At 50.6% G+C, this 26776-nt stretch overlaps 10 protein-coding genes across 10 annotated transcripts; 6 read left to right on the forward strand and 4 right to left on the reverse strand.

Moving 5' to 3' along the window:
• Positions 1-1043: 1043 nt before the first annotated feature.
• ALT_2766 (HAD family hydrolase) lies at positions 1044-1739 on the forward strand (the record flags this gene model as incomplete). Its single annotated transcript, XM_033561329.2, has 1 exon — positions 1044-1739. The coding sequence occupies one exon, from the start codon at positions 1044-1046 to the stop codon at positions 1737-1739; it is 696 nt and encodes a 231-aa protein (XP_033417220.2).
• A 32-nt stretch (positions 1740-1771) lies between these two features.
• On the reverse strand, positions 1772-3175 carry ALT_2767 (uncharacterized protein; the record flags this gene model as incomplete). Its single annotated transcript, XM_089599425.1, has 3 exons — positions 1772-2578; positions 2625-2876; positions 3008-3175. The coding sequence occupies 3 exons, from the start codon at positions 3173-3175 to the stop codon at positions 1772-1774; spliced, it is 1227 nt and encodes a 408-aa protein (XP_089456168.1).
• Positions 3176-5282: 2107 nt separating this feature from the next.
• Positions 5283-7332, forward strand: ALT_2768 (putative MFS monocarboxylate transporter; the record flags this gene model as incomplete). Its single annotated transcript, XM_033561331.2, has 5 exons — positions 5283-5431; positions 5477-5714; positions 5760-6661; positions 7018-7164; positions 7227-7332. 5 exons carry the CDS (start codon positions 5283-5285, stop codon positions 7330-7332), a joined length of 1542 nt encoding a protein of 513 aa, XP_033417222.2.
• Positions 7333-7630: 298 nt separating this feature from the next.
• ALT_2769 (purple acid phosphatase family protein) lies at positions 7631-9172 on the reverse strand (the record flags this gene model as incomplete). The annotated part of the gene is made up of 1 exon (XM_089599426.1): positions 7631-9172. One exon carries the CDS (start codon positions 9170-9172, stop codon positions 7631-7633), a length of 1542 nt encoding a protein of 513 aa, XP_089456169.1.
• A 2548-nt stretch (positions 9173-11720) lies between these two features.
• ALT_2770 (vegetative incompatibility protein HET-E-1) lies at positions 11721-16447 on the forward strand (the record flags this gene model as incomplete). Its single annotated transcript, XM_089599427.1, has 3 exons — positions 11721-12251; positions 12314-14209; positions 14354-16447. The coding sequence occupies 3 exons, from the start codon at positions 11721-11723 to the stop codon at positions 16445-16447; spliced, it is 4521 nt and encodes a 1506-aa protein (XP_089456170.1).
• A 489-nt stretch (positions 16448-16936) lies between these two features.
• ALT_2771 (uncharacterized protein) lies at positions 16937-17999 on the forward strand (the record flags this gene model as incomplete). Its single annotated transcript, XM_089599428.1, has 3 exons — positions 16937-17153; positions 17199-17829; positions 17882-17999. 3 exons carry the CDS (start codon positions 16937-16939, stop codon positions 17997-17999), a joined length of 966 nt encoding a protein of 321 aa, XP_089456171.1.
• A 2397-nt stretch (positions 18000-20396) lies between these two features.
• On the reverse strand, positions 20397-21032 carry ALT_2772 (uncharacterized protein; the record flags this gene model as incomplete). The annotated part of the gene is made up of 1 exon (XM_089599429.1): positions 20397-21032. One exon carries the CDS (start codon positions 21030-21032, stop codon positions 20397-20399), a length of 636 nt encoding a protein of 211 aa, XP_089456172.1.
• Positions 21033-22290: 1258 nt separating this feature from the next.
• On the forward strand, positions 22291-23319 carry ALT_2773 (uncharacterized protein; the record flags this gene model as incomplete). Its single annotated transcript, XM_033561339.2, has 1 exon — positions 22291-23319. The coding sequence occupies one exon, from the start codon at positions 22291-22293 to the stop codon at positions 23317-23319; it is 1029 nt and encodes a 342-aa protein (XP_033417230.2).
• Positions 23320-24051: 732 nt separating this feature from the next.
• On the forward strand, positions 24052-24941 carry ALT_2774 (alpha/beta fold hydrolase; the record flags this gene model as incomplete). Its single annotated transcript, XM_033561340.1, has 2 exons — positions 24052-24306; positions 24360-24941. The coding sequence occupies 2 exons, from the start codon at positions 24052-24054 to the stop codon at positions 24939-24941; spliced, it is 837 nt and encodes a 278-aa protein (XP_033417231.1).
• A 299-nt stretch (positions 24942-25240) lies between these two features.
• Positions 25241-26048, reverse strand: ALT_2775 (putative short chain dehydrogenase/reductase; the record flags this gene model as incomplete). Its single annotated transcript, XM_033561341.2, has 2 exons — positions 25241-25962; positions 26012-26048. 2 exons carry the CDS (start codon positions 26046-26048, stop codon positions 25241-25243), a joined length of 759 nt encoding a protein of 252 aa, XP_033417232.2.
• Between the last annotated feature and the right edge of the window lie 728 nt (positions 26049-26776).

A 26776-nucleotide genomic window follows, 5' to 3' on the forward strand; every position in this document is an offset into this window, starting at 1 on the left:
TTGAATTCGCACATCTGAAAAGGTCGGTGACATCTGTACATTATTTACTTCATCACTGGCTACGGTTCACTGCTGCCTACACTGGAGACAGTGCTGGCCTCCGGTCCTCAGGCCCAGTCAACACGGCCCAAGACTGTACGATCGTGATCTTGTCGTCCGAATTGGCTCTTACAAGCATCTATCCACCCACATTCTTCACTGGATTCCAGGCCTTGAAGGACGCTGTGACCGCAAAGGCTGCAAGGTTAACGATGGGTGGTCGCCATCAATAATCTCATTGAAGCATGTGGCCAGGAGAGACTTTGACCGCATTGAGGCCCATCGACCAGGACACCACCTCCCCGACGACACCGAACCCGAGGAAAAAGCTAAACTCCCCAGTGGGCGACTCATTGACAACAACTACAGCGTTGGTACCCTCGCAAATGAACTCAACCCCGGAAACACAATTAACTTCCTTAGCATACTTATGTCTACCACAATCGTGCGGCCAGAACTCCCTGGACTACTCTTCCCTTCCCTTGACGAAATACCAACACGACAAGAAAACCAATACCATTACGAAAATAGGCGTGATGGAGACTTTAGATCTGGCTCCTGAGGTTGATTTTTATTGATGATATCCATAAAGGTGTGTCTCCCAACGGCATATAGATTCAATATGGCTCAATGAGCTGCCGAGTGTTGTGCAGATATCGCTGTACCTCCAGTCTGAGATGGCTGCGGAGGATGAGTTGTCCTAGCTGGTGTCAAACACTTCGAACCAAAAGCATATCAGACGGTCCCCAGTTTATGAGACTTCATACGGGGTCCTTTCTAGTATCTTCGAATAAGAATGCATTGCTGTAATAACATCACGGACATGAACGCTATTTATATCGGGGAAATGCCGAGGATCCACTATCTTAAAATAGCCTCGGCCCCTGACTTAGGATTATCAAACAGCCCACCTTTTGACTCACATTATCCCAGATAAACATCTCATCTTCAGCATTCTCTCCATTCCATCTAACAAAGTAGTCATTAAGACTACTCAGTATACAATGACCAACCTCGTGATCCTCGACTTCGACGGCACAATCTTCGACACCCGCGAAGCAATCCAACACGCCGCAGCCCTAACCTTCACCACTCTCCTCCCCAACCACGAAATCCCCTATGCCAAAGCCCGCCGGCTGATGGCCACTGGCGCTGGGCTGTCAGAGACCTTCCGCGCGCTCCACCCCGATCCATCAACATTCAACGAGGAGGAATGGGTCGCGACCTACCGCTCTCTCTACGCGGCGCACGAGGAGAAATTCACGAAACCGTTCCCGGGTCTGGGTGAACTACTGGAGGGGCTTCACTCAAGACGGATTCCCATTGCGATCGTGAGCAACAAGGCGGTTCCACCGATTAAGACGGCGTTGGAGCGGACGGGACTAGCGGAGTTCGTTCCTGAGGTGCTGATAATCGGGGATGGGACGCCGGGGGCGAAGAGGAAGCCAGACACGGCGAGTTTCGCGGAGGTGCTGGTGCCGCGGTTGAAGGGAGTATACGGGGAGGGGTTTGAGGTAGACCCTAGCAGGGTGCTGATGGTTGGCGACACGATTACGGATCTGAAGTATGCGCGCAATATCGGGGCGAGGGGATGTTGGTGTCGATTTGGGCAGGGCGATAAGGAGGAATGTGAATCGTTCGGGCCGGATTATGCGGTGGATTCGTTGGCGGAGGTTCTTGAGATTGCGGTCAAGGAGTAGATGCAGAGGGATGGATGCAGATATAGTTGGTATTAAGCGTATGCCAAGTGGTATCCGCAGGCGCTTGCCGGGAAGTGAAGCAACCTCTGAATCCGCGGGTCGGCGCTGTGCTCTAGATACATACAGATAGCCTTGCATTCGCCGCGGATCCGCCCCTCTACCCACGGCTGCCATTCGGACAGCGTACACATGAGGCCCATCCACTGCGCCAGGATCAGCAGCGCGGGCGGGTCCCTCTCCCTCAGGAGTGCAAGGAAATTATTCTCCAGTCTGCCTATGAAGGTCGCGCATTGAGAAGCATTCTTCAGATTCTTTTCCAAATGGGATATGGCTGCCAGCATTCGAAGAGGCTCATAGTACGAATTCGTCGATGCGGTGGTCGAGTCATCAATCCCACATAAATCAGCCAAGTCGGGATCAAGTCCGTCACGGCCCTGGGTAACACCCTCCTCGTACAACTGTACTTCTTCCTTGTGAGTCTGCTGAAACGCCGATGCCCAGATGCTGGACTGTATGTACGGGCCCGCGAGTTCGATGATGGTGCGGAGACCGCTCTGCAAGCAGAGCCAGTTCATTGCTCCGGGTGCGTTCGTCAGAACCCACGAATCGGTAGGTTCGAAGCGATCGGGGCAGAGGGACGTAATGCCCATGAACATGCAGGTTGACAGCAGAGCGTCCACATTTTGCGGAGAGACCCTTGATGATAGCGCGGCTTGATATGCCTTGATGGCTTGCTGCCAAAAATAGATTTCTGCGAGTCGCCAGGTTTGATTCTGGGGACGGATCCGGCTGAGATGGAGGCTGCCAACGCCCAGGATTGTGTACATTAGATGTGGACACTGAACACATTAGTACTTGCAAGTATTCCTGTAGATAAGGACTCACTCCAAAGGCGACGCGAATCATATCGCTCTTCATAACGTGCCGTATGGAAGGATGGCCAACGGTGTCTGTTGAATACTTCATAAAGTGCTGAAACGCTACGATTGTTATGGGCCGAGTGTCATTGGCGGTTTTCAGTGCGCCAATGTCAAGACAGTCGAAGTCTGTCGCCAAAGCCTGGTTGACCATCGATTCCAGATCCTTTAGCGACAGAGAGAATACGGTGCCGTCTGGTTCTTTCATCTTCTGGAGGTCCTGACTTTGGGGAGAACCACCATAGCTACAAGAAACCCCCAGCTTCTCGCATCTCCTGCAAAAAGGCCTAGTTTCGTCGCACTGCATACGTTACTATGACTATATTCTCGCACTCTGCGGTTGAAGCTTACTTTTACTCTCCGCCGCTTACAGGTGATGCAGCCTGCGCGGGACTTTTTATGCGGTCGTCGGGCATGATACGGAGGTGACTGGGGTCGGTCAGGAGGCGGTAGACGGAACACGGTCTGCCATGAGCGGATATCGACAGAGTTCGAGGTAATAACCTGGGTTGCAACCATATTGCTGTTTGATGTTGAGAAGGTTGATTTGGATGATTCTGGTCCAGCTCTAGCTCTAGCATCGCCACTCTGAGTCTCTGCCTTGTCGGCGATCACGTGGCATGAATACGAGGGAATCCTCCAACTTAAATCTGCAAATAGCTCCCATGCGTGTAGGCATCCAGTATTTCATTTTCCCAGAATCAAGGTTATTGGTTCGTCTTATAAAAGGAGGGACAAAGATGTGTCTCTTACAAGTGTGTGATGCGTTGTCCTATCCGGAGTCGGCTGATATATATTTGACAACAGGCTCTCTTGAAGCTCAAGCGATCAACGATTAACCAGGAAAAGGCTAATTCAGACCTCCAATACTCCAATAGACTAATGCTCTAATTGGCTATTACTCAAATTCCGAAGATCATGGGCTGTCAACCGCGTGTTATTCGTCTCTCCAATCTTAGATATCTAAGCTCCCATCCACCGCGATGTATGCCATTGTCGCATCCCGCAGTGCAAAATGAGAACTAGGATAGTCAAATTTCTAAATTCATGCTGTCTTTTTGTTACTACCATGATGTTTTGAAATCCTCGAAATGGCTACATTGGTCAACATAACGAGCTACTTTAACCGAGGGCCACTAACCACCGTTTTTACTCCCTCAACTCCTTGCCTGCAGACTTTATCTACAGCTGTCTACGAGGTGAATGGGATACCGCAAACAACGACTACGGGCACTGGTCCGGTTGACCTGGTAAAACATGTTATCCAAATGGCACGATGCAAACCTCGCTGCTTCCTTCTCCCTCATATTGAGGCACATACTGGTGTACGTCCACTTGTCTTAAAAAAATGCACTGATGAACTTACTGATAGTCAAATAGATCCTCCAGGATTGTACCGCCCCAGTGCATGGGCCGCAGCGGGCAATTATCCGGGTCATGGAATGGGATTGAGATAATAAGTAGCACCCGTGGAGCGATTTGCTACCTTCGAAGTGACCATGGCTTGACATAAAATGTATGCCTGTGCTTACTCGACTAGGAGCATGGGTTACTACGCCGGTGTTCATCAATGCAGCGGTGTCCTCCCTGCCAAGGGAACAGTCACGCTTGCAGCCTCTGGTATTACTGTCACCAGTACTCTCGGCGCCACTGACTGGCTACGCCGATGCGATTCCGCTCATTTGGGAGGCGTCCGACACTGCCCAAGTCAACGAGTGGTTCCAGATATCGACATCATCTTCACTTGGTCCAACTTCCGCTTCAACCCAGGCAAGTTCGATGGATCCTTCGGGTCTATGTGGGCTCGCACAAGGCGCAAGGATCGGGATTGGAGTTGGAGGAGCCCTCCCCCTAGGAGCAGGTGGATTCTTTTATATCCTGCCACGGCTTCGAAAACGGACAATGTATCGCATTCAGCCATTGTCGGAAATGTCTGCCAGGCAGTCACGACCGGCGGACCTTGCCTCCTCAAGTCCACGCTCGGAAATGGCGTCTCCATCCACTGTTAGATATGAATTATATTGATTGATGGGGGTTCGTTCTGTATTCACTACTTTCGTAGAAATGAAAGTCCACAAAGGAGCAAGGCTGAACCTCGTCGAGGGTACCTAATCTGGGACGATGCAACTGCACTGAGAAACTACCGTCGTGGTGCTCTGGAGGCCGTAAGGATACCTGTGTGGTCCTATGCAGATTACTCGCACCTGTCGCCGTCAATTCTACTGCGAAACCCGATTTCGGGACTCTCCGAAAGCGGTTCCGTGCGGGTAGCGCCGGAAGGATGTTTGTTTTTTCGGAGATTTCCCTAGAATGCAATGTGCCGCTGTCATATCTATGCTGCATAGAATTCTTATCCAGCACTCTTCATTTCCTGCTATTGAGCTATTGTCGACACTTCTACAATCAAGACAATCATCAAGTCTAATATCCGCCAGATATATGATAAATGCGTCCTTGAGCCGAGACCCTTATTAGTCATGACGAACATTACCCCACGGGAAAACGGCAAACTCCAGACTCCACTGCGGGGAGTCGGGGATGACCCCGATCAGGGTTTATAATGTCGGCCTCTCCATATTCTTAGTTGGAGTCCTCAAGCGTCCTGAAAAGAAATTTGACAAGCGGCATGGGGACGATCGAAAAGACGGATACTCGCTCGCTACAAACAGGACAAGATGGCGTTGAGGTCGTCGAGCCAGTGGCAACGGTGCCAAATGGAGGATTACAAGCGTGGCTCAGTGTGCTCGCTGGGTTCTGTGTGTTCGTAAATTCATGGTAGGTCTACCAGACCATTCACGGTGGACCCGAGCTGATGAACAGGGGAATTCTTGCTTCGTATGGCGCATTCCAAGAGTATTATCAGACGGTACTGCTGACATCGCAGTCGCCGTCGTCCATTTCCTGGGTGGGCAGTGTGCAGGCCACATTGATCGTCATGGTTGGCGTCGTGACTGGTCCGCTGGTTGATTCGGGATATCTGCGAGTTCTGATCACGGTTGGAATGATCCTCGTCGTCTTTGGGATCATGATGACCAGTCTGGCGACGCAGTACTACCAGGTAGGTCATCCTCCTCGTCAACCTATCCCCTGGCTAACTCTGCAGATCCTCCTGGCCCAAGGCTTCTGCGTCGGTATCGGCGGCGGCATCGCCTATATCCCAGCGATGGTAGTCATCTCGAGCAACTTCACCACAAAACGGCCCATCGCAATCGGCTGCGCGGCCATCGGCTCCAGCGTCGGCAGCGTCGTCTTCCCCGTCATGTTCCGCCAGCTGCAACCGCGCATCGGCTTCCCCTGGACAGTCCGAAGCATCGGCTTCATCAATCTGTTTTTAGGGCTCATGACCATCCTCATCCTCTGCCGCAAACCAGGCAAGAAGACCCGCGCCCGCAGCATGATCGAATGGCGCGCCTTCACCGACCTCCCCTTCATGCTCTTCTCGACCTCCCTCACCTGCGTCATGCTGGCATACTACATCCCGCTGTTCTACGTCCCCTCGTACGCGCGCACCCAGCTGCACACCACCCGCAGCCTCTCCTTCTACATGGTCGCCATCATCAACGGCGCCTCCGCCTTTGGCCGCGTCGTCCCCTACCTCCTCAGCGCGTACATCCCCCCGATCGCCATCCTCTGGCTGGGAGTCGCGGGCTCCGCACTCGCCATGTTCACCTGGATCGCAGCGACCAATCTTCCCGGCTTCATCGTCTGGGCCTGCTACTGGGGATTCCTCAGCGGGGTGCTGGTGACGGCCCCAACGGCGATCATCGGGCATCCGGCGCTGTGTCCGGACCCGAACTACCTGGGAACGCGCATGGGGATGATGTGGGGGATCAGTTCGTTTGGATCGCTGGTGGGGACCCCTATCGCGGGGGCGCTGGTGGATTTATCGCAGGCCAATTTTCTCAAGGCGCAGGTGTTTGCGGGCTGTTTGATGGTGGGAGGGGTGATGTTGCAGTTGTGGCCGGTTCTGGTGGTGATGAAACATGACCGATCCAACCTGAAAAGGTAACCATACCGCAGCGCACTTATCTCGATGCAAATAGATGATAATAATAGTCTCGTCTGTAATAAAATTATGGGGAACATAGCCCTTTCCTTAGCGCCGCGCGAAGTGGACTGGGCGATGCAACCGGCGTTTTTGGCCGGGTCTTATTGGTGTCCTTCTAGCAGAATGTCTCGCTTCAAGGGATGCTGGTTTCAGTTTTCGAGCCTATGTTTCGCAACCTATCATCATTGGTTTTAAACCCGTCCGCCCCTTTTTTTGATCTTCTGGTTCTGGTTCTTTTCCCTTTGTCGGCCGTTGTCAATCTTGACGATCGCATCTGCATCTGCATCTGCATCACAGTACAACAGTACAACAGCACAGCAGCAGAGCACAGTGTCAAGTGCTACCGAAAAATGGCGATTTTATTACGGAGAGATTGCGACGCGAGTGCCAACTCGGCCAATTGCGAGAAACCCGTCAGCGATTTCCTCAAGACAGGGGTGCCGGGGATTATCGTGGGAATGTACGTTCACTTGCTCTAAGCTGAAGGAAAAATGTCCTCCGTACTGATTTTTCTATTGACAGACTTGTCCTAATTGCCATCTGCGTATGCTGCTATCTCCTCTACCGGAATAAGAAACAAGACGCGCGCGAGGCGGAGGATGCGCGTCGTTGGAACGTCGACAAATAACCTCCTCCTTACCCATTACCACTGAAAATCGCCCTACACCCACCAGCTACCGTATCCGATCGCATATATTCGACATATTTCCTTGACAAGTGAATAAACTGTGCCTGGAGCACACGCAGCGCTGTTACACTAGAGGCTAGCGCACGACATAATGACTATTGGCGGATGGACAAGGCACAAGACAAGGCCACTAGACTGAGCAGGTCTCATGTACATTACTGGTCACTGACTGCTTTACCTTACCCACCGCACTGCATGCATTGTATATACATTACTCCATCTCATCGCAGAGAACAAACTACTGCACCACAAACTGCGTCTTATGACTCTTATACAACGTACTCGAATCCAGGACCTCGCCGGTATTCGACCGGATGAAATCCACCTGCAAGCTCGTGCGATTCAGGAACCGCACCGCCGCATAGGAATAGTCAGCGTCGTATGCAAAGGCGGTATACGCCGGTTTCGAGCCAACACTGCTCAACCCCTCGATGTTGCCCGCTCCGCCGGCAACGATGTACATCGGCGCGGAGGGGTCGTTCATCCCCTTGGGGTCGGCGGTGGAGTTGACGACGGGCAGGAAGCGCTGCGAGTTGTGCACGTGTCCGAAGACGCCGAGGTCGACGCCGTATTTGTATAGCAGGCCTTCAAAAGCGGCTTGGCAGGGCGCGCAGCCGCTGCCGCCGGTGGTGTACCATGGTCGGTGGCCGGCGACGATCACCCAGGGGGTGACGGTGCGGTCGACGCTGGCGAGGTCAGCGGCTAGAAAATCGAGCTGTTGGGTTGCGCCACCAAAGGGCCCGCCGTTGAGGCCGGCGGAGCCGTCCGGGCCGTCGGGGGCGTCGGGGAAGTCGGTTTCGGTATCGATCATGACGATGTGGGCCATGCCGTACTCGAAGGAGTACCAGAAGGGTGGGTTGGAGAGGGATTTGGCCTTGGAGGCGAGGGATTGTGCGGTTGTGCTGGACGAGGACGAGGCGAAGGATCCGGGCATGGTATTGGCGAAGCGGTGCATGAAGTCGGTGAAGTTGCGCTGGCCTTCGGGGCAGAGGCCGGAGGTGTATGGGATTTCAGTGCAGTCTGCTTCGTGGTTGCCTGGGCTGGCCATGTAGGGCTTGCGGCCGGCGATGGGGGCGAGCTGGTTATAGAACTGCTCCAAGATCGACTGATACGAATCTTTGCCAGTCAGGAGATTATCGACACGCAGATACCAATCGTCAGCATATGCAGTATCTCCCGGGTGGATTACGAGCTCGTAATCATCGATTGTGCTGGCTAGTCGTCCGATGGTGGTGTGGTTGAGCTCGGGTTGGATGTATGGGATGTCCGACTTTTTGATTTTTTTCGAAGCAACGGTGTACCCGTCCTTGCCATACACGCCAAGATCAATGACAACATCCATGCTAAACGGAGTAGTATCACCTGGAGTGCGAGGACTGAGGAAATGGTTGACTGTCGAGTTGCCCGAGACGATCTTGTAGTAGTAGGTGGTGGCAGGGGTCAGGCCGGTCAACACCACCACGTTGGAGTACGTGCGCGAGGTGGCATACGTCGTCGAAATGGACGAGCAGGCCTTGGAGGTGAGGGCATTACTCGAAGTGCCATACTGGACGCAGCTCTGGTCCAGTTTCTCATATGTGTTCCATCCAATTGATACAGCTGGGTTCGTTAGATCACGTGTCGCGGTTGGGCCGGGGGTCTTACCATTAGGACCATACACAGCAAGGCGCTGCTGGAAAGGAGTCGTCAAGTCGCTGGGAATAGGAGGATAATCGACGGCAGCCAATGCGCCAGTCGCAAGGACGGACAGCGCCGTGATCACAGGAGTATTTCTCACCATTTTGCCCACTGCAGTCGGAGTTTGCTACTGCACTCCGCTCGATACAGCGCGCTGCCATTTTGTTTATATATTTCCATAGTAAAATCAACATCAATCAAGCATGTGAAGAGACAGAATATGTCCATCAATCACAGTGATAGACATGATCACGCCCTCGGCCCGCATAATCTGCATTGTCACGGTGCACTATCAGGCGGGAGAGTGGGACTCCGACGGAGAAAATCAAGGTTGCTAAGAAGCCAAAGAGATGTCGCCGAAGCCACTCCGATGGTAATAACGGTGCAGAACCCACTCTAGCGTCCACGTGCATCAGAGACAGTCTGTCAATGATCAACACAACTGAATCATATTCTTTCTATTGCTGATGCTCTGCGGGTGAATAACCGAGGCAGTGCCGATCCGTATCTGTATCCGTTCGAGGCGGAATTGAATTGACGACTACGAAGTCCGCAGTTAATAATGAAGATATTGCAACCCTCCTGCTACAGCATCGAGGGTGAAGAGTCAAGAATACAAGCTTTGCCAGGAAGCTTTCTCTACGACTCGTCATCTTCATCTCTGATGCTTGTCTTATGTCAAGTTCTAAGGTCGACTACCGAGGGTTTGATTCATGATCTGCAGGAACCGCGACATAAACTCCACTAATTGTAGCCGAGCAAAGTAATCTAGATGACCGGACAGCGGATGGAAAGGTGAATCCGAGATCCACCCTGACAGGTGATTACCTCCCTGTACTTTGCCTAGATTCTGTAGATGGCACATTGTTCCCGTATATAACCTGCTGATGGGGAGAGGCAACAGAACGTGTGATAGAGCTCCATCTTGACTGGACTAATGCCAATTGGATTAATATACGACCATGCAGAGATATATTGGTTGCATGAAGGTCCTCCCCCATTTAAATACTTTTTGTCCTAGTCACTGCCGCGAACAATGCACTTGCATATATCAATGTGTGGAAATCCCATACTATGGACTGCCTGACGACTCCTACTGCAGAAATATCTTCTGTCAGCGTCTTGATATTACAGACAATACGAGCTTTATCATTACTTCCTTATCTTTTTAATACTATTCCTAATGCTTCTATACTCTCTCTAACCCTTTACTACTACTCTTTTCAGAGCAGAATCTTTAGAATATGGCTTTGATTCATTGAGATATAGAGACTTTGGGCCGATTGATTATATATCGAGAGGAACTACTTCCAACTTAGAAGACACCTATACCTGAAACAACCCAGAAGCTTCCAAATTAACAGCTAAGCGATTCTCCCTATCACAAGATCGGATTCAAATTACAAAGCTGCCTTGGCCTTCTGCTAGGACTAAAGGTGTCTGCATTGGACAAAGTAGAGCCTATTGCCATATGGTCCCGCGCATATTACTCTACTTTCTATCCCTCCGTTGGGGGAGGAAGTTGTGGCGCGGAGACCTGACAACTCCTGATAGAACCCAAGATTTTGTCCCTGGCATATCTTCACATTGCTTGCCTGTATACAAGTATACTATAAGATGCAAGAGAGAATTCACATATACTGCATCTATGATTTTCTGCTCCACGGCGTCCTGATGGCGGCAAATACTCTGCAGACTCATCTCACAGGCTCTTATATGCAGTGAGGAGGACTTAGCTAGTCAGCTATTTGTCCAACAAGTCAAATATTTAGATATAATGGTACCTTCACTTTCGGCAGTCTGGAATATAAAGCGTAGGATTATCAATAAAATCATAACTCTGCCGTTGTATGTCTACAAGGCCTACTATATTTTTGCATCACTAGGATGAATGTAGAATGAGATGGGACACTAAGCAGGGCTTTATAGTTGAAAATACTGGTGTTTGTTTATCCAAGGCCATATATCCAGGTACTAGTACAGTTATATACAAAGATAGATTCAGAAAGTTATAGGGCTGACTGTACTCCATATATACATAACAAAGAACAGAAGTTTATTTATATATAGGCTAAGTAAAGTACCATGGAATCATACTCCATACACAAACAAAAGCATAAAAGGGGCATTAGTACTAGTACTTCAAATGTGGAGAAGACCATTCTCGACGTGGTCTCATTAATTGTAAGCCAAGCAGGTATTTGGTTCGATGGAGACAACACGCTAAGGGAGGCGCTAATTACAGCCTACAGATTTAGCCCAGAGTCAATGGAATACTCGCTGGAGATCTCGTCCCTGTAACATTTTTTTTTCATTGCAGAGGGAAACAGGAGGCAGAGATAAGGAAGGTTAGGACAATTGATGTTGCGGCCGCAGGGCTTTTCTGTTTGACTTAGACTTCACCTTCCACAGCAACTATCTAGTCTGGACCTTGGGAGGAAGTCTGGTGACAGGCTGACAGCTACCTCAGCCGCAGGTGCAACGCCACGTTTCAGCCGCTGCTGGTGAGATCGGAGGTACCCCGTAAGGAGTGGGGATGGTGCCTACTCCCTGAGTAAGCCAGACAGATCAACAATAACTCCAACGTAAACAGTCCCACAATACCTATTACTTAGACACGGTAGCCATCGATCCGGGCTCGTACTGTCACGATGCCAAGGTGCTGGTTCTCATGTGGGAGTCGCAAAGACAAGGAGCATGACACTGCCACAAGGAACGAAAAGCCGGGTGCCTCGAGCAATGGGTCTTCTGAGAGACAACAAGCTGGCAAGAACGACCGTGAGGGTGGCCCAGCAACAAAGCAGCCAGAGGCGGCCGTTGACGGCACTTCGGAGCTTACCACCTCGCAGATTCTCTGGAATGAAGCATATGACAGCCTGAAGGTAGAGGAGGCGGCTCTTGTGAAGTCGTATGTGAGGGTAATGGCAAAGACCCTCCAGCCGGAGGGCACTGGGACAGCGGACGGTGTCCTGGCAGAAATGGATGACCCAGTGGAACGACAATTAGCGATGGAGAAGCTGGTGAGGGACGGTGTGCAGAAGATCGCGAGGACGTCAGCCGTCGCAACAGGGGTCGGCATTGTGGCCGACGGCTTCTTGAAGGCCAAGGGCTTGATTGACACCGCGATCGGGAATATTCCACAGGCTGCTCTGCCGTGGGCTGGCGTCTGCGTCGTACTACAGGTGAGTGAGCTTGGCTTGTCAGAGGCCTCTTGTAGTACTATTTCCCCCTGACACCCGTGCAGGTCCTCATAAATCCGATGCAAGCCTCGCAGGCGAACCAAGCCGGCATGGAGTATGTGGTCGCCAACATGGATTGGTATTGTAGTTTGTCCGAACACATTCTGAGCAAGGAGTACATCAAAGTTGGAGAGGAGAACTACGAAGGAGTCCGGGATCAGTTGAACAGCACGCTTGTCAAACTCTACAAAGCTCTGCTCTTGTATCAGATGAAGAGCGTCTGCTCCTACTACCGAAACCAAGTTGAAGAGTTCCTTCGTCAGATGCTCAACTTGCAAGACTGGGATGAAGCTTTGGAGGATGTCAAGAAAGCCGAGACCGTGGTCAAAGATTATCTGAAGCAGTTTACCACACTCCAAATGAGGGACATGACTGGCAAAATCGTCAAGGATGGGGAAGAGAGGAATGAGCTTCTGGGCGGTATGCGTCAGGATATTCGGCAGCAAAACGATGATCAGAAGAAGATGCATTTGGACGATGAGACCGCAAAATGCCTCCGAGACTTCGATGCAGTCGACCCTCAGAGTGAGATGGACGATATTGAAGCGCGCAAGGACACACTGCTTAGGGAAGCCTACGAATGGGTGCTCCGGACGGAGCAATACGCTGCCTGGATAAACTGGGATGTCCAAGATCCATGTCGTTTGCTGTGGATCAACGGGCCAGCTGGCACGGGGAAGACCATGCTCTTGATCGGCATCATTCGGGAACTCGAGGAACAGCTGGGGGCCAACCTGACATACTTTTTCTGCCAGAGTGCCTCTCAAAACCTCAAAGACGCAACTTCCGCTCTGCGATCCTTGATCTGGTTACTCCTGCAGCGACAACCACAGCTCACCTCCCATCTACTGGCCAAGTACCGAAGCGGAAGCCGATTCAATGATAGTCAAGCCTTCTGGACGCTGAAGAGAGTGTTCCTAGAAATGCTGGCTGACGAAAGCTTCTCGCCCGTCTACCTGATCGTCGACGCTCTGGATGAATGCGAGGAGGGAACACCGGGGAGAGAACATTTGATCGAGCTCATGTCAGAGTCCCTCCGCGCAACAGACAAGGTCAGGTGGCTAGTCTCCAGTCGGCCCGAGGTCCACGTCTACGAGAAGCTCAAGGAGCGGGACGCGCCAGGCACCATCCGCGCGCTCGACGTTCGGAGCAAAGACGCTGTCAACGCATACATCGACCACCATCTGAGTAAGCTGGCTAAAAGGCCGGGATACACACCAAAGATTCAAGAGGAAATCTCACGCGAGATTCGTCAGCGAGCCATGAATACGTTCCTGTGGGTGGCCTTGGTGTTCAAAGAGCTCCAGAATACTCCTGGATTGTATGCCATGAGAAAGATTAAGAAATGCCCTAATGATCTTCTCACACTATACGACCATCTGATGAACCAAGTTGAGAGGGGCCAAGATGAAGATCCCATGTATTGCCGGAGTGTTTTGGCTGCTGTTTGCCTTGCCTACCGGCCACTGTCTTTCGATGAGCTGCACGTCATCGCTGGCCTGGACCCAGATGACATACCGGGCCGAATTGTGAAAGAATGCGGCTCGCTCCTGACAGTTCAAGACAACACCGTCTCTCTTGTGCACCTCTCAGCCCGTGAATGGCTGATGTCAAATTTCGAGGCACGGCTCCAGAAGCGCGGACCCGCGCAAGTCCATGCTGACATCTGTCAACGCTCAATCGCAGGAATGTCTGCAGAAGAATCGGGGCTAAAGCGCAACATTTGCGGCATCGAGGAAGGAACCCAATCAGACGATATCGTGATTCCTTATCCAGATCCACTAGCTGCTCTACGGTACTCGTGCGAGTTTTGGGCCGATCATCTTCTCGAAGTTGGTCAAATCTCGGACGAGAATTGTCAATTGTTCGCTGATGACGGGGAGATCTTTTCTTTTCTCAAGGTTCATTTCCTCCACTGGCTCGAGAGCTTGAGTATCATGCATAAGCTGGCCAGTGGACAATTGTCCATCATAAAACTCAACAATTATATGAAGGAAAGTAGCCCACTCAGCAGTCACATGCACTATATCTAACTAGGATTGCAGTCTTCGTCGAGCAAAGGCGTCAAGTTCGCTAGTGTCTTGAAGGACGCTGAAAACTTCGTCCGCAGGCATCGGACGACCATCGAACAGTACCCACTACAGACATACGGAACTGCGCTTGCGCTCAGCCCCACAAGAAGCGACGTAAGAAACATGTTCTGGAAGGAGAGGCTGTCATTTATCGAGTCTGTCCAAGGCGTCGGTGACGCGTGGAATGCTTGCCTGCAGGCCTTTGAACCCCCGACATTCCGGCTCCCCTCGGTCGCTTTTTCACCGGATGAAAAGGTCCTCGTTTTGGCTACATCTGGGCGACTGCAGCTGTGGGACCTTGCAACTGGTGGCTGCAAGCGAGTTCTGGAGGAGGGCGATGAGGATCATGAGGTTTACGCAGTGGCGTTTTCACCAGATGGTAATACCCTTACTACCGTTGCGCAAAGTGCAGTGCGGTTCTGGGATGTTACCACCGAGGCTTGCAAAATGACCCTCGACTTTCCAGATGGTTCCATTTCAGCAGCGGCCTTTTCACTGGACGGTGCATGTCTTGCTGTGGCTTCCGGTAGAACAGTCGGTCTCTGGGATACCGCTGGCATGGTATGTGACAAGACTCTAGAGGATGTCGCCGACTACAGCTTGACATCCATTGCATTGTCGCCAGACGGCAAACTTCTTGCCGCTTGCACAGACAGGGAAGTGCAGGTATGGGATATTGCTGCTGGGGCAGTGAAACAACAACTACCCAAGTCTCCGGAGCATATCCACTCCGCGGCGTTTTCGCCGGATAGCAAGACTCTCGCATTGTGTTCTTGGAAGCAAACGGCGATTTGGGATGTCGAAAGCGCGACTTTCAGCCACGAATTGAACGAAGACTACTTCAACCCTTTTAATGGGTTCACGGCAGATGGCCGGTTCGTCGCTCTCAATTCGTTTGGTAAAGTGCAGTTCTGGGATGCGGCAGATCCCATCTGCAAGCAGATTCTTCAGGGCCGATTGAGAGGCGTTAGATCAATCTCTCGCTCACCAAACGCCAACTATCTCGCGTCCGTTGAACCCACCATGTCTGTGAGACTCTGGGACGGCTCAATTTGCGAAGCGGAACAAACCTCGCCAGGGCTTAGCGCTTCAGTCAGTTTCTTGTCCTCCTCTCCGGACGATACCGTTCTCTTGTGTGTTGCAGGTGGCACCATGCAACTCTGGACCACCGACGGTGTCTGCACACATACACTCACGCACCCCACTGGAAGCGCCGGGTCCGTCACTTTTTCTCCAGACGGCAAAACCTTTGTATCTATCGCGGGGGATGACACCGCCTGCGTGTGGGACGTTGAGACGGGCAGCCTCCTGCACACCCTCAAACACTGCGTGGGGGAATGCATTAAGATGGTGGTCTTCTCTCCAGACGGTACTACCCTCGCTGGTGGCAGCGTAAATACGTTACAGCTTTGGGATCCCGTTACTGGATCCTCTAAAAACAGTTTCGAGGGCTTCTCGATCCACGATGCATGCTTCTCCCCCGATGGGAAGTTCCTGGCCGCCTCCTCATCCCGGATGATCTTCCTGCTGAACATAGCCACCGATGTCCAACAGACTCTCGACAGCCCCCACCAGGATGACATTCTTGAGGCAGCCTTCTCGCCGGACAACAAGATCCTAGCCTCTTCGTCCGTTGACGGCATGTTATGTCTCTGGGATACTGCTACCGGAACCTGCACCTATACCTTCGAGCTCGAGGGAGAAGCAATGTGTGCGCTGTCATTCTCCGACGATGGCAAATTCTTGTTGACGAACCTGGGACGATTGAACCTCGACGATGGCTCTGTCAGTCCGCAGCTGCCGGCATCCGAGGAAGGACTGGCATCTCCCCCGGTGTCTTCTGACAGGCAACGTGCAGTCAAAGATGCATATACATGGCCTGTAATTGACGGGCTGAGATATGACGGCGAGTGGGTGATTCGGGAGGAGAAGAGTCTTCTCTATATCCCTGCGGGTCAACGACCTGCACATCCATGGCACACCTGGAAGATGTTCAAAAATATTCTTTTCATCGGTGATGGGTCGGGTCAAGTGACGTGTTACAAGTTTTCGTTTCCGTCTTCCTGATTAAGGAGTTCGTTGGTATTTCGGACAACAAAGTGAACAGAGCCTTGGTGAAATCCAGATCCTATAATTATTAACCAATACGGCCCAGACTCTAGGGCTAGAAGCATCTTATAAACCTGGCAAATCGTGCGCGAGATGATGATGATATAGCGCATCACCTCCTCGACATCCACATAATACAAGTGTTACACCTATAATGCTAGTGTAGCCATCATTACTTCCTCATAGGCCTGTCATATGTTTCATGTAAGAAATTCCACACTGTATGGACTGTTCTTGCGTCAGTCTCCGAAAAAGAGGACCATGTCTGCAGTTACTGCAGAAGGTACAGTGCTAATAGAGTAAACTACCCATTCCATTGGTCTTTATCTTCTTCCATGAACTCAGTGTTAGGTAAGCAGCTGCCTAGTCCCACTTTGAATCATGGAGGCATTCTGTGAACCTTCATTTTCCATCAATGAGTTCCTCCCCCATCCAATTCAAGACACCATGGCACGAACGAAGCAAGTCGCGTTTGGACGTCGGTATAACCACAAGCCGAAAGTCTTCCGCGATCATGGGGGAAACAGCTATACGGTGGTTGGAGGAACGCCGAGCTCGTGCTCCAACCCATCCACCATCACTAAACTGAGCATCCACTTGTATACTCTGTCCGAGTTGAAAGAGACCCCAGAGGAACTTGGCTCCAAATTACTCGGTAGCTATGGTATGACAAACTGTGGAAATCTACACAATTACTGGCCCCGTGTAGACGTCTACTCCCCACTGGGAAGTATCGAAGAGTGCATGGACCACCACCGCGCGGAGAAGATCTACAGGAAACACGCCCTAGAGGAAATGCACAGGGAGGCAAGGGCTACAGCCGATAACGAGGAGGACGCCGAGGAAGCCGTGCGGAAGTTACGCGGGAAACAGCCCTTGCCGCATATCGTCCCGACATGGGCATGTACAGAGCGGTTCTGGACTCAGTATTCCTACGGTCATGACTGGCGATATCGCAGTTTTGTCCTCGTTGTACCTGAGGGCTGTCGATGTTGGGATGATGTTGAGGAGAAGGGGCTGTGGGTAGTGTGCTTTGATCAGGATGTTACGCCGGCGATGGAGACGCATATGTGGGATTGTGTGCGGGAGGAAGACTGGCAAGTCGACAATGGAGAGGGATGGGTCGAGATTGAGAGGGTAGAGTATGGACCTCCTGTTCGCATCGAACGTGTTTCGGTTTGCAGGGAGGACCAGGAGTGTGGTCAACGCAATTCGATCATTACTGGTAGTTTGTACGACATGTGGAGTCGGATCATACGAGTGCTGAACGATTGTACATATCGGCATCCCGTGTGCTATGGCTGCGCACAGGATGCTCCCCATGAGTGTGAGCTCGACATGTGAGTATCCCCGTTTGCAAAGGGTGACGTCTCATGGTGACTGACTCTTCAGGGATGAGCATTTCTTTGATGAAGACGCTGAATGTGTGGCCTGTCGAAGGGCATCGGAATATCGACGCAGGAGCAAGAGGTTGGCACATAAGCGAAAGGTACAGGAGAGTAGTCAATAATGGACACAGACCATAGGGATATACCAACCTATATAATGCAGTTATATTGCATAGCTTGTGACAAACTCAAACCCTATCCTTGAAGGCATGGTAATATTAACAGCATTGACAAAATCAAAGCAATCTAGAAACCACTGGCTGAAACTTAGTGATATTGAATAAGTCATAGTCAGAGACTGATCATTGCCAGAACCTAGCACCCAGCTGGACAAGGCATAGTGCGTTGAACTATATCAATCCAGTAGACGGACTGGTAACCTCTGGAGACTATATTCAGCATTGCCGAAGGAACGCACTTTGAATCGCGAGTATCCCTGTCGAGAGATTAGACTTAGATGATGTCACTCAACTTGGCTAGAATGATATTCACTTTGAATAACAAGTGTCCAGGATTGAGTAGACTATTGGCAGTGAATGTAAGCTTTTTAACAGGCTGCTCTAGTGAATGCCCTACCTCCCTGAGCCTGAAACATGTATCCCTCCCTTCCATATCGTCATCTTTACCAACTGTTCAACCATGTCGTCCGAATTGATTTTCAAAATCAAAACATCCACATAGATTGAACCCATTAAATATGTTTCTGATACTATTTCAAGTCTGAACTGTCATGAAGAGATTGTCTACAAGCTCATCTCTGAACCCTGGGTGGACGCTGGGGAAATCAGCAAGAGTTTGGACAGTTCTGGAATTCGGTAAATTGGACCATTTTATTGTTCTGATCTCAGTTAACCTTTCAGGACAAACTTGACACAGTGACAAAACGAACACATTGTGGCTTCGAATGATTAGGTGGATCGAACTCTTTCTTATATTAACGACTTAAACTGGGTGTTATACGAACCATTCCTGCGTTCGTCGCGATATCCGGCCTTGGATTGCTGAGCATACTGGAGACAAATGGAATCAGAGGCAAGGGGCAACGGCGAAAGCAAGACCTGCAGCCTGCCACGGAGGTGAGCATGCACTTGCTCAACACACGAACTATTATCTAGTTGGTGGTAGTGCATGCGTGGTTCTACGTTGTACTCGAGCAAGTCCGCCTGGCCCAGGGCTGCTGGTTCATATCGACGTTTAAGTTGTGAAATGACGCAGTCAAGCTCCAAGAAAGATCGACCGAGCCCGTAGACAATGTGCTTTAAGCGGGACGACTATCACGGCGTTGTCTCATATGTATGGGACCCCGAAGCCAAGCGCGAATATAAGCTGCGAAAACGCGGCTCTCGCACATTATCCCATTTGTCTCTGGGAAACATCCAGCCAGACAAGTCAAAATAAAGGATGGATCCCAGCCATGCCACTACGTGCCAGCAAAAACCCCCAATGGACCATTGCACTCCCTCAACGGCGGGTGGTTCTATAGGACGTGCAAAAGGACCTATCAGCAATTATGTCGCTTCTCGACAACTCTGCCTGTCTCCGACGAGGAGATTCAACGTCGTCACTGCCAATGCGGTGGCTATAATAAAATTGGTTATGAGATAATTTTACCCAGCCAAATGGCACAAAAATGTGCAATGCATGCCACCAGCATGCAAAAACTTGTGGGGCATCCAAGCCACATGTCCACCAGTTGTTTGGCCGGTGTGCCTGTGATGGTTGCCCCGTCACAGGCAAAGACCGGCTGAAGCGTATCCGCAAAGAGGATGGCCGCAGGATCTGCACCAGGTGCTCCAACCAGCTGAAAAAGGATAATCACCGGCATAATCACCCGACTGTGGAGCCGGCGAGAACGCAGCGGATACCAGAGGGCACGTTCTGTGCCAACACTGGTTGCCCCAGAAAGGGGCAGGGCCCACATTGGGTCCCCCAGGATAATGGCACATATATGTGCAATACCTGCGATTCCTGGGCCAAGAACCACAAGGGCGAACGGCCGGGACTCGAATGGGTCAGAGCCCAAGGATAGGGTCTGCCAGTGTCCTGGTTGTCCCAAGAAGGGCGCCGGTGTCTCCTGGGCAAAATGGCCCGGTTGGGAACCATGCTTGCCGCACATGCTGGGAGTATCGAGGGAAGAACCCGGACAATTGGCAAAACCACGACCACTCGCTATTCAGAAAACGATGCCGCAAATAAGCTGGCGATACATGTGGACGGGTGTGGGATAATGAGGAGTTCTAAAAAGTGGTTTCTATTGCATGGTTTCTCTAATATAGCTAAGGATATCAATATAGTTTAGTCATGAGCATTATCGTGCCATTGCTGCTGTGTTGACCCTTCCGCTATCATCCCTACTAGCTAGAGATGGTTCTCTGGACACCTTTTGGCTTTTGTCGGGGGGAGGGGAGGGGGCGGAAATTGGCGCAAGACTGATTTCTTCTAGGTTGTTGCCTTCCATTTCGCTTCCCTAGTGGATAATGTACGCTTCGAAAATCAGAGAGGTCAAGCACTTTATACCCCTAAGACCACAACTCCAGACGTATCTGGTACAGCAAAGCAGCTTCGGAGACAAAAGGGTCTAGCACTTTATCAACCCAGAGGCACCAATCGTCATCAAACCGTAACGCGCAATAAGCGAGGCAATACTCCCAGTAAGCTGGATACCAGCCTGACTTTTCCCAGTCAATAACCACGACCTGCAGCTTAGCGCTATCATCGCCGGCATCGCCTTCCTTAGCTTGCAGCATTATGTTCTTCCTTTGAAAGTTACCATGAATGGATGTTGGGCGCTGATCATGGAGGACACGTGGTAGACAGTGGCGAAGGACGTCCGCTCTAATTGAAGTCCCAAAGGCGTGGGTATGCTTTCTGGCCATCGCCTCGATGAGGTCTTCATTGGAGGTGAACGGACCATTGACGGCCGGATCTGGTTCCCCTGCCCAGAATATCCCGTTGAGGAGAGGTCGTTTGCCCAGACTGCCATAATAGCTCGGCGACGGAAGCTGTCGTAGCTCAATAAAGTATTGACGCAACGTACTGACGACAGTCTCCTTTTCAGGGAAGCCTAACTGCGGCCATGATGATAGGAGGCTCTGGCCAGCAATCCGTTCCATCACGATGTATTTCTTCCCAGTATTCGTGCTTGTAAGGGACATGTATGCTGGTGTTATGACAAACAAATATCATATTCTCTCCCGCAAGCAGGCCTACACCCTCTCCAAACTTCACGACAAGATTGGGCTCAATCATAACAACTCTCCGTCCTCCATATTGCTCGGCAATATCGGAAGCCTCATTAATTTCAGCTTCTGTAGGCACTTAGCAAGGCAAATCAACTGCGTAGTACGGTAGACTGATCGTGGTAGTCATTTCTGGTAGTTTGTTGGTACAGGGATACATAGGAAGAGCCAACTGCGGGGTGAAGGAGGTTCGAATTCATTATACCGGCTTGTGATGATACGTTGATCCCTCCCGCCTGAGACGTATGCAAAACACTGCAGCCCAACTGCGACAAGCCTCCAGTAAGGTTCCAAATTCTCCGTGATGATTTAGGGACCCTTGCAAACCCGTTTCGCGGCATACCTTTGGCCTTAGATACTTTATGTCTCAATATCTTCTGGTGTACTGGTTTCTCATGCAGAGTGCAAATTCGAAAGTGGACAGCCGTAGATTCTCAGCACCAAATGTATGCGGCCCAGAGACGTCGAATGCTCGGAGCCAGTGCCTCTTCGAGATACATCTATATTGAAACAGTACTGATATGCTGCAGACCAATGGCTCCGGCCTTGATTGCTATACCCGCAAGGTAGAGTTCTTTGACCGAACCGTGACAAGTTTCTGGCAGCAGCTTCTTGTTGGTGTCGGGCCTAGAAGGCCACTGAGGTGAATGACACTTTTTATTATTCTAATTCTTTGTTTGACGTTCCTACTTTTTGCTTTCTCCGGTAGCTCGGTGATCTCCATGTATCTCATCGAGTGGTCCAGCGCAGTCTCCGGGGATAGGACAGGCGATGGCAGGGGTGGATCGGAAGAACCATGAATAAGTCTGTGTTTTAGGTCAGTCATTGGTGCTGTGAGTTATTAGGACATGATACATGCTCAAAGTACGACACCAAAAGGCTGTGCTGCTATTTTTGGCCAAAATGACCAGGGTCAGAAATGCGGCGCAGCAGCATAAAAACCCCTCACCATCGTCCCACATTCTCTCTTGCATACTCTGAATCAACAACAGAAGCGTGCAATATGTCAGCCGTTTGGGATCCCGATACTATTCTCCAAATCACCGACCCCTCAGGCCGAGGCATGTTATGCGTTGGTCTGGCACGCCCACACTCTCCCAGTGGACTCCGCGGTCGATGTCGGTGTGATCTGCCGCCTGCTAGGTATAGGGCCATTCTTTCCATCTTAGATACTATGTCCAGGACACCGCCGCAGTATGTGACCAACAGGGAACTTCGGTCCATTGCTCGATTGGGATTGTGCAAGTGGCATATTCACCAGGAGGATAAGGTTGTGGCTAACTGGGAGGATATCCTTGGATGTGTCGAGGGTATCAGCGGGACGTACGACGAGCAACGGGAAGAGATCATTCAAGATTTGAAGGAACTGCAGAAAGAGGTCGACGAGTGTAGAAGGTTGCTCCTAGTCAAGGAGGATTGTAAGGATGCTCTTTCTGTGGTCCTTCGTCGGCATCTCAACAGAAATGCACGATTGAAGAAGGAATTAGTGGAGAGCCAAGCGACTTGTGCTCAGCTGCAGAAGGATTTAGCGAGATTCAAGGACCAGAAAGAGGAAAACTCTCGACTCTCTGCCGAGAACTCTCGCCTATCAACTTTACTCAAGAGAGCCGAGGAAGAACAAGAACGCTACAAGAACCAGGAAACCAACCTAACTACGGAGTGCGAGAAACTGCGTAGGCAGAACACAGAATTGCAGGCGGATGTTGAGTCTGCTAAGGACAAGTATAAAGATTTGCAAGGCAAGGAACAGTCAGCAACTAGGGAGCTGATGGCAACGACTGCTCAACTACATGAAGCTCAGTCTCTCAACCTGGACTTGGAAAGCGATAAGCAGACCTTGCAGTCAGAGATCGACATCCTAAATCAGGAGGTGGAGAAATTGAATGATAAGAATACCTCCCTCTCCTCCCAGCTTGCAAGTACTGCATCTTCTCTGGAGACAGTGACGGAGGAGCTGTGTGTCGCTCATAAAGAGAACATGGGGTTTCGTGATGAGCTCATAACTACAACTAGAGAGATCATGGAGCTACGCAATAAGGTCACTCAGTTATCGACTCCAGCCTGGTACAAAGTGATACAATGGCTTAAACAACAATTCTCGAGTCTCAGGAATTTGCGGAACCCCGGCAAAGAAATGTCAGATGAAGAGGAGGGAATTGCGCTGGCCCCAACCGTCGCAGCCAGGGAAGCAGAACCGGCTTGACGGGGCAGAAAGATTATAGTACTTGATGCATATGAGCAGCATAGCGAGGTATTTCTTTGATGTGATTTGCGACCCGCTGAACTGATTATTGAGCCTGTTCTTCTGTTCGTCAGACTTTGTTCTAGTCAATCCAAGTTTACCAGAAAGTTCGGAGGCATTGCATTTGCCCAGTACAATTCGGTAGCTGGTTAGTGTTGTAGACAGGAAGGTAATCCTAGGTAGCAATCTGTTGCATCACGCATACCAGAAGCTCTTGAGAGTGGGATTGTGTTACACACTGTTCTTTCTTCAGTTGCAACGAACTCTGTGTCAGTTTGATAGTCCTGTACTGGTAATCAGGAGGTAAAACATCCAGAATTGGTAGGTACTTTGCATTTGTCCGTTTCCAGGTAAATATTGCAGTGCAATCAGGAGCAGCCTTTTGCACAGGGCTACGAAAATGTGGCTGGGCTAGATTACTCGCTAGGCAATTTCTAGTATATTAGAGTTGTTCGAGACACAAAATTCAGTAATGAACACGAGGGTATACCATGACTTTTCAGGATAGGTCGTATTCGCGAGATCCTCCCATAACGATGTCCGCATAACGTTATACTCCAACCTTAACCGGAAGCATAACGATGCCATTCCATCAATTGTCCAAAATATAAATACACACATGCAACGCCTTTGTGAACTCCAACTACAGACACAAGGAACAAAACCATTACCCAAATACATACAAAAATCATCATGTCTTCCGGATTCGCCAGCAACGGCCTTTATTGGCAGACAGAGGCACCCCTGCAAAAGGGCAATCCCACCATTCTTTTCATCCATGCTTCGTGGATGTCATCGACAATGTGGGAAGAGACAGTTCAGCTTCTGGCACCACAGCTGCCAAATGTCAATTTCCTCCGTATCGACTTGAATGGCCACGGGAAGACCACCGCCGGCCGCAAAGAATATACTCTCTGGAATCAAGCGGAGGATGTCCTCTCTCTCTTAGTATGAATTATTTATCCAACCCATACAGCCATAGCACAGCTAATACCCCGCAGAAAGAACTCGAACTCTCAAACGTACTGATCGCCGCAATTTCCATGGGCTCGATGATCGCCCTTCGCCTGGCTCTACTCGACCAGACCCGATTCGTCGGCCTCGTCCTGCTCGCCTCCAACGCCTCAGCCGCAACCGACGCTCAACGTAGCGCCTTCTACCAGCTTCGCGATATCTGGGTTGCGACACCTGCTCCCAGCGAGCAGATCATGAACGCCGCTATCCTCAGCTGGGGCGGGAATCCTGATGTCGAGGGCCCACGTGCGACTCGGATCAAGCAGGACTGGGTTCAGCGCCATTCCGGCGCTGAGAATGTGGATCCTACGTTGAACTCGATGATGGAAAGGGATGCGGTACTTGATCGACTTGGGGAAATTCGCGTGCCGGTTCTCCTGATTCAAGGCGAGGATGACAAGACGTATCCGCTACAGGATGCTGTGGAGATCAAGGAACGGCTTGTTAACACGGATGTGCGCTTGGAGGTTGTCAAGGGCGAGGGCCATCTCTTGGTTCACTTGAGGGAGGCTAAGGATGTGGCTGAATGGGTTCAGGCCTTCTCGCAGAAAGTCCTTGGGTCATTCTGAAGGATAGCATGTTCGTTTTGTTGTGCTTTGACACTCGATGTTTGAAAGGACTTGACAGTGCAGTTGCAATTCTAGTGATCATTCTCTAAGCTTAGCAGAATCTCTGACTAAGTGCTGTATTTATATCGACAGCATTCAACGTTTGAGCCTCAATTGTATAAGTAACGCCTCTGATCGGTTTCTTCGGCTTCGGGCAGACCAGCTCCGAACGAGATCATCCTCGATATAAATCTCCTTCGTGCAACAAAACCAACTTCATCTGATCGTTACCACGCAATTGTACCATTTACCGATAGACTTCACCAATTCAACACCCTATCACCACGCAAAAACTTCCCTACATCAGCATCTCGCTTCCCCTCGATTATACCTAAAATCATCTCCGCTGGGACCATCGGATCGCCCGCCCTTCCTCCCGCAGACACATCTTCCTCCTCCTTCCCTCTCAGATTCGACCTCACCAACCCCGGACACACAGCGAATACCCTAATCCCCTTAGGTCCAAAAAGCTTATGTTGCTGTACAACCAACATATCCAGCGCAGCCTTGCTCATCCGATAGGCCACGCCATCGTAATAGTGCACCGAAGACGAGGGATCAGCCGCCTCAGACAACGATCCCAGGATAGTCGAGATGAAAATCGAGTAAGGACGAGCGGATTTTATCAATAGAGGATTAAATGCCTCGGCGACCAGCGCAGGCCCGATAGAGTTGACAGCGAAGGTCTCCTCCATTGCTGTTTTGGTTGATGGGGCCTGTGAGAAGACACCCGCATTGTTGATCAGGATGTCGAGACGGCCGAACTGCGATTCGATTTGCTTTGCGGCGGATGTAATTGAGGTAGGGTCCGTGACGTCTAGTTGGATGCTAGAAAGAGAGCCTTTCGTGGTCTTCGAGGACTGAATTGCTTGGACTGCATTCTGGCCGTTTTGGAGAGATCGGCTGCCGATGATGACATGGTAGTCTGGCGAGGCTGAGACGATGGTTTGGGCTGTTGCGAAGCCGATGCCCGAGTTTGCGCCTGCAATGGTTAGTCCCGGCTCGAAGGCAATTATGTTGATGGTTTTTACCTGTGATGAGCACGACAGTGGATGGCGTTTGGGACATTATTGTTGACATCGACGGAGGTTCGCTCGATAATGCGGACGATGTGACGAAGGATAAAAAGGCCTTATTATTCATGCCTTGACGCACTATATATGGGTCGTAATCTCGCGACACTCGAAGCGGAGATGGTATCCAGACGCCGTAAATACGCCTAAACTCCGTCTAAACCCCAGGACATGTGGAGTCTGATGCCTATATTGCATGGAGTCGAGATGAAATATCACATGTAATAATAAGCATACACCCTCTGGATGACTAGAGAAACGAGATTGATGTACCTTCGAATACTCCCTGGTTGGATGACCGTCTGATGCTACACCATTGACTGATTTGATGCTTATCGCGCAGGATGCAGCCGAAAATATACAAATCTTTGACTCCATAAACTTCTCTAACAGATGACATATTTCCACGCTTCACCCTTTGTGCTCTTTTCGGAAGTTGTAACTTGTTCTTGGAAAGCAACTAGGCAGTTATATATAGTGACCGGTGCAGAGATCTAAAGATAAGTCGGTGACTGCCACAGCCATACTAGGCTGAAGGTGGAAATCATCAACACGTACGGAAGAGTACACGGGGTATTCCTCTCCGAAATTTATACAATGCTAGCATTCGCAGGTATTTGAGGCCGCATAGCATTTAACAATTGAGATGCGCAGTAGAAACTACCTCGTGTCATTTTTGCCGTTCCATGATATAACATAAAGTTTGCCACCTATCACAAGCAA

Source organism: Aspergillus lentulus, assembly GCF_001445615.1.
Source record: "Aspergillus lentulus DNA, contig: Alt05, strain: IFM 54703, whole genome shotgun sequence".
NCBI classification, from domain to species: Eukaryota; Fungi; Ascomycota; class Eurotiomycetes; order Eurotiales; family Aspergillaceae; genus Aspergillus; species Aspergillus lentulus.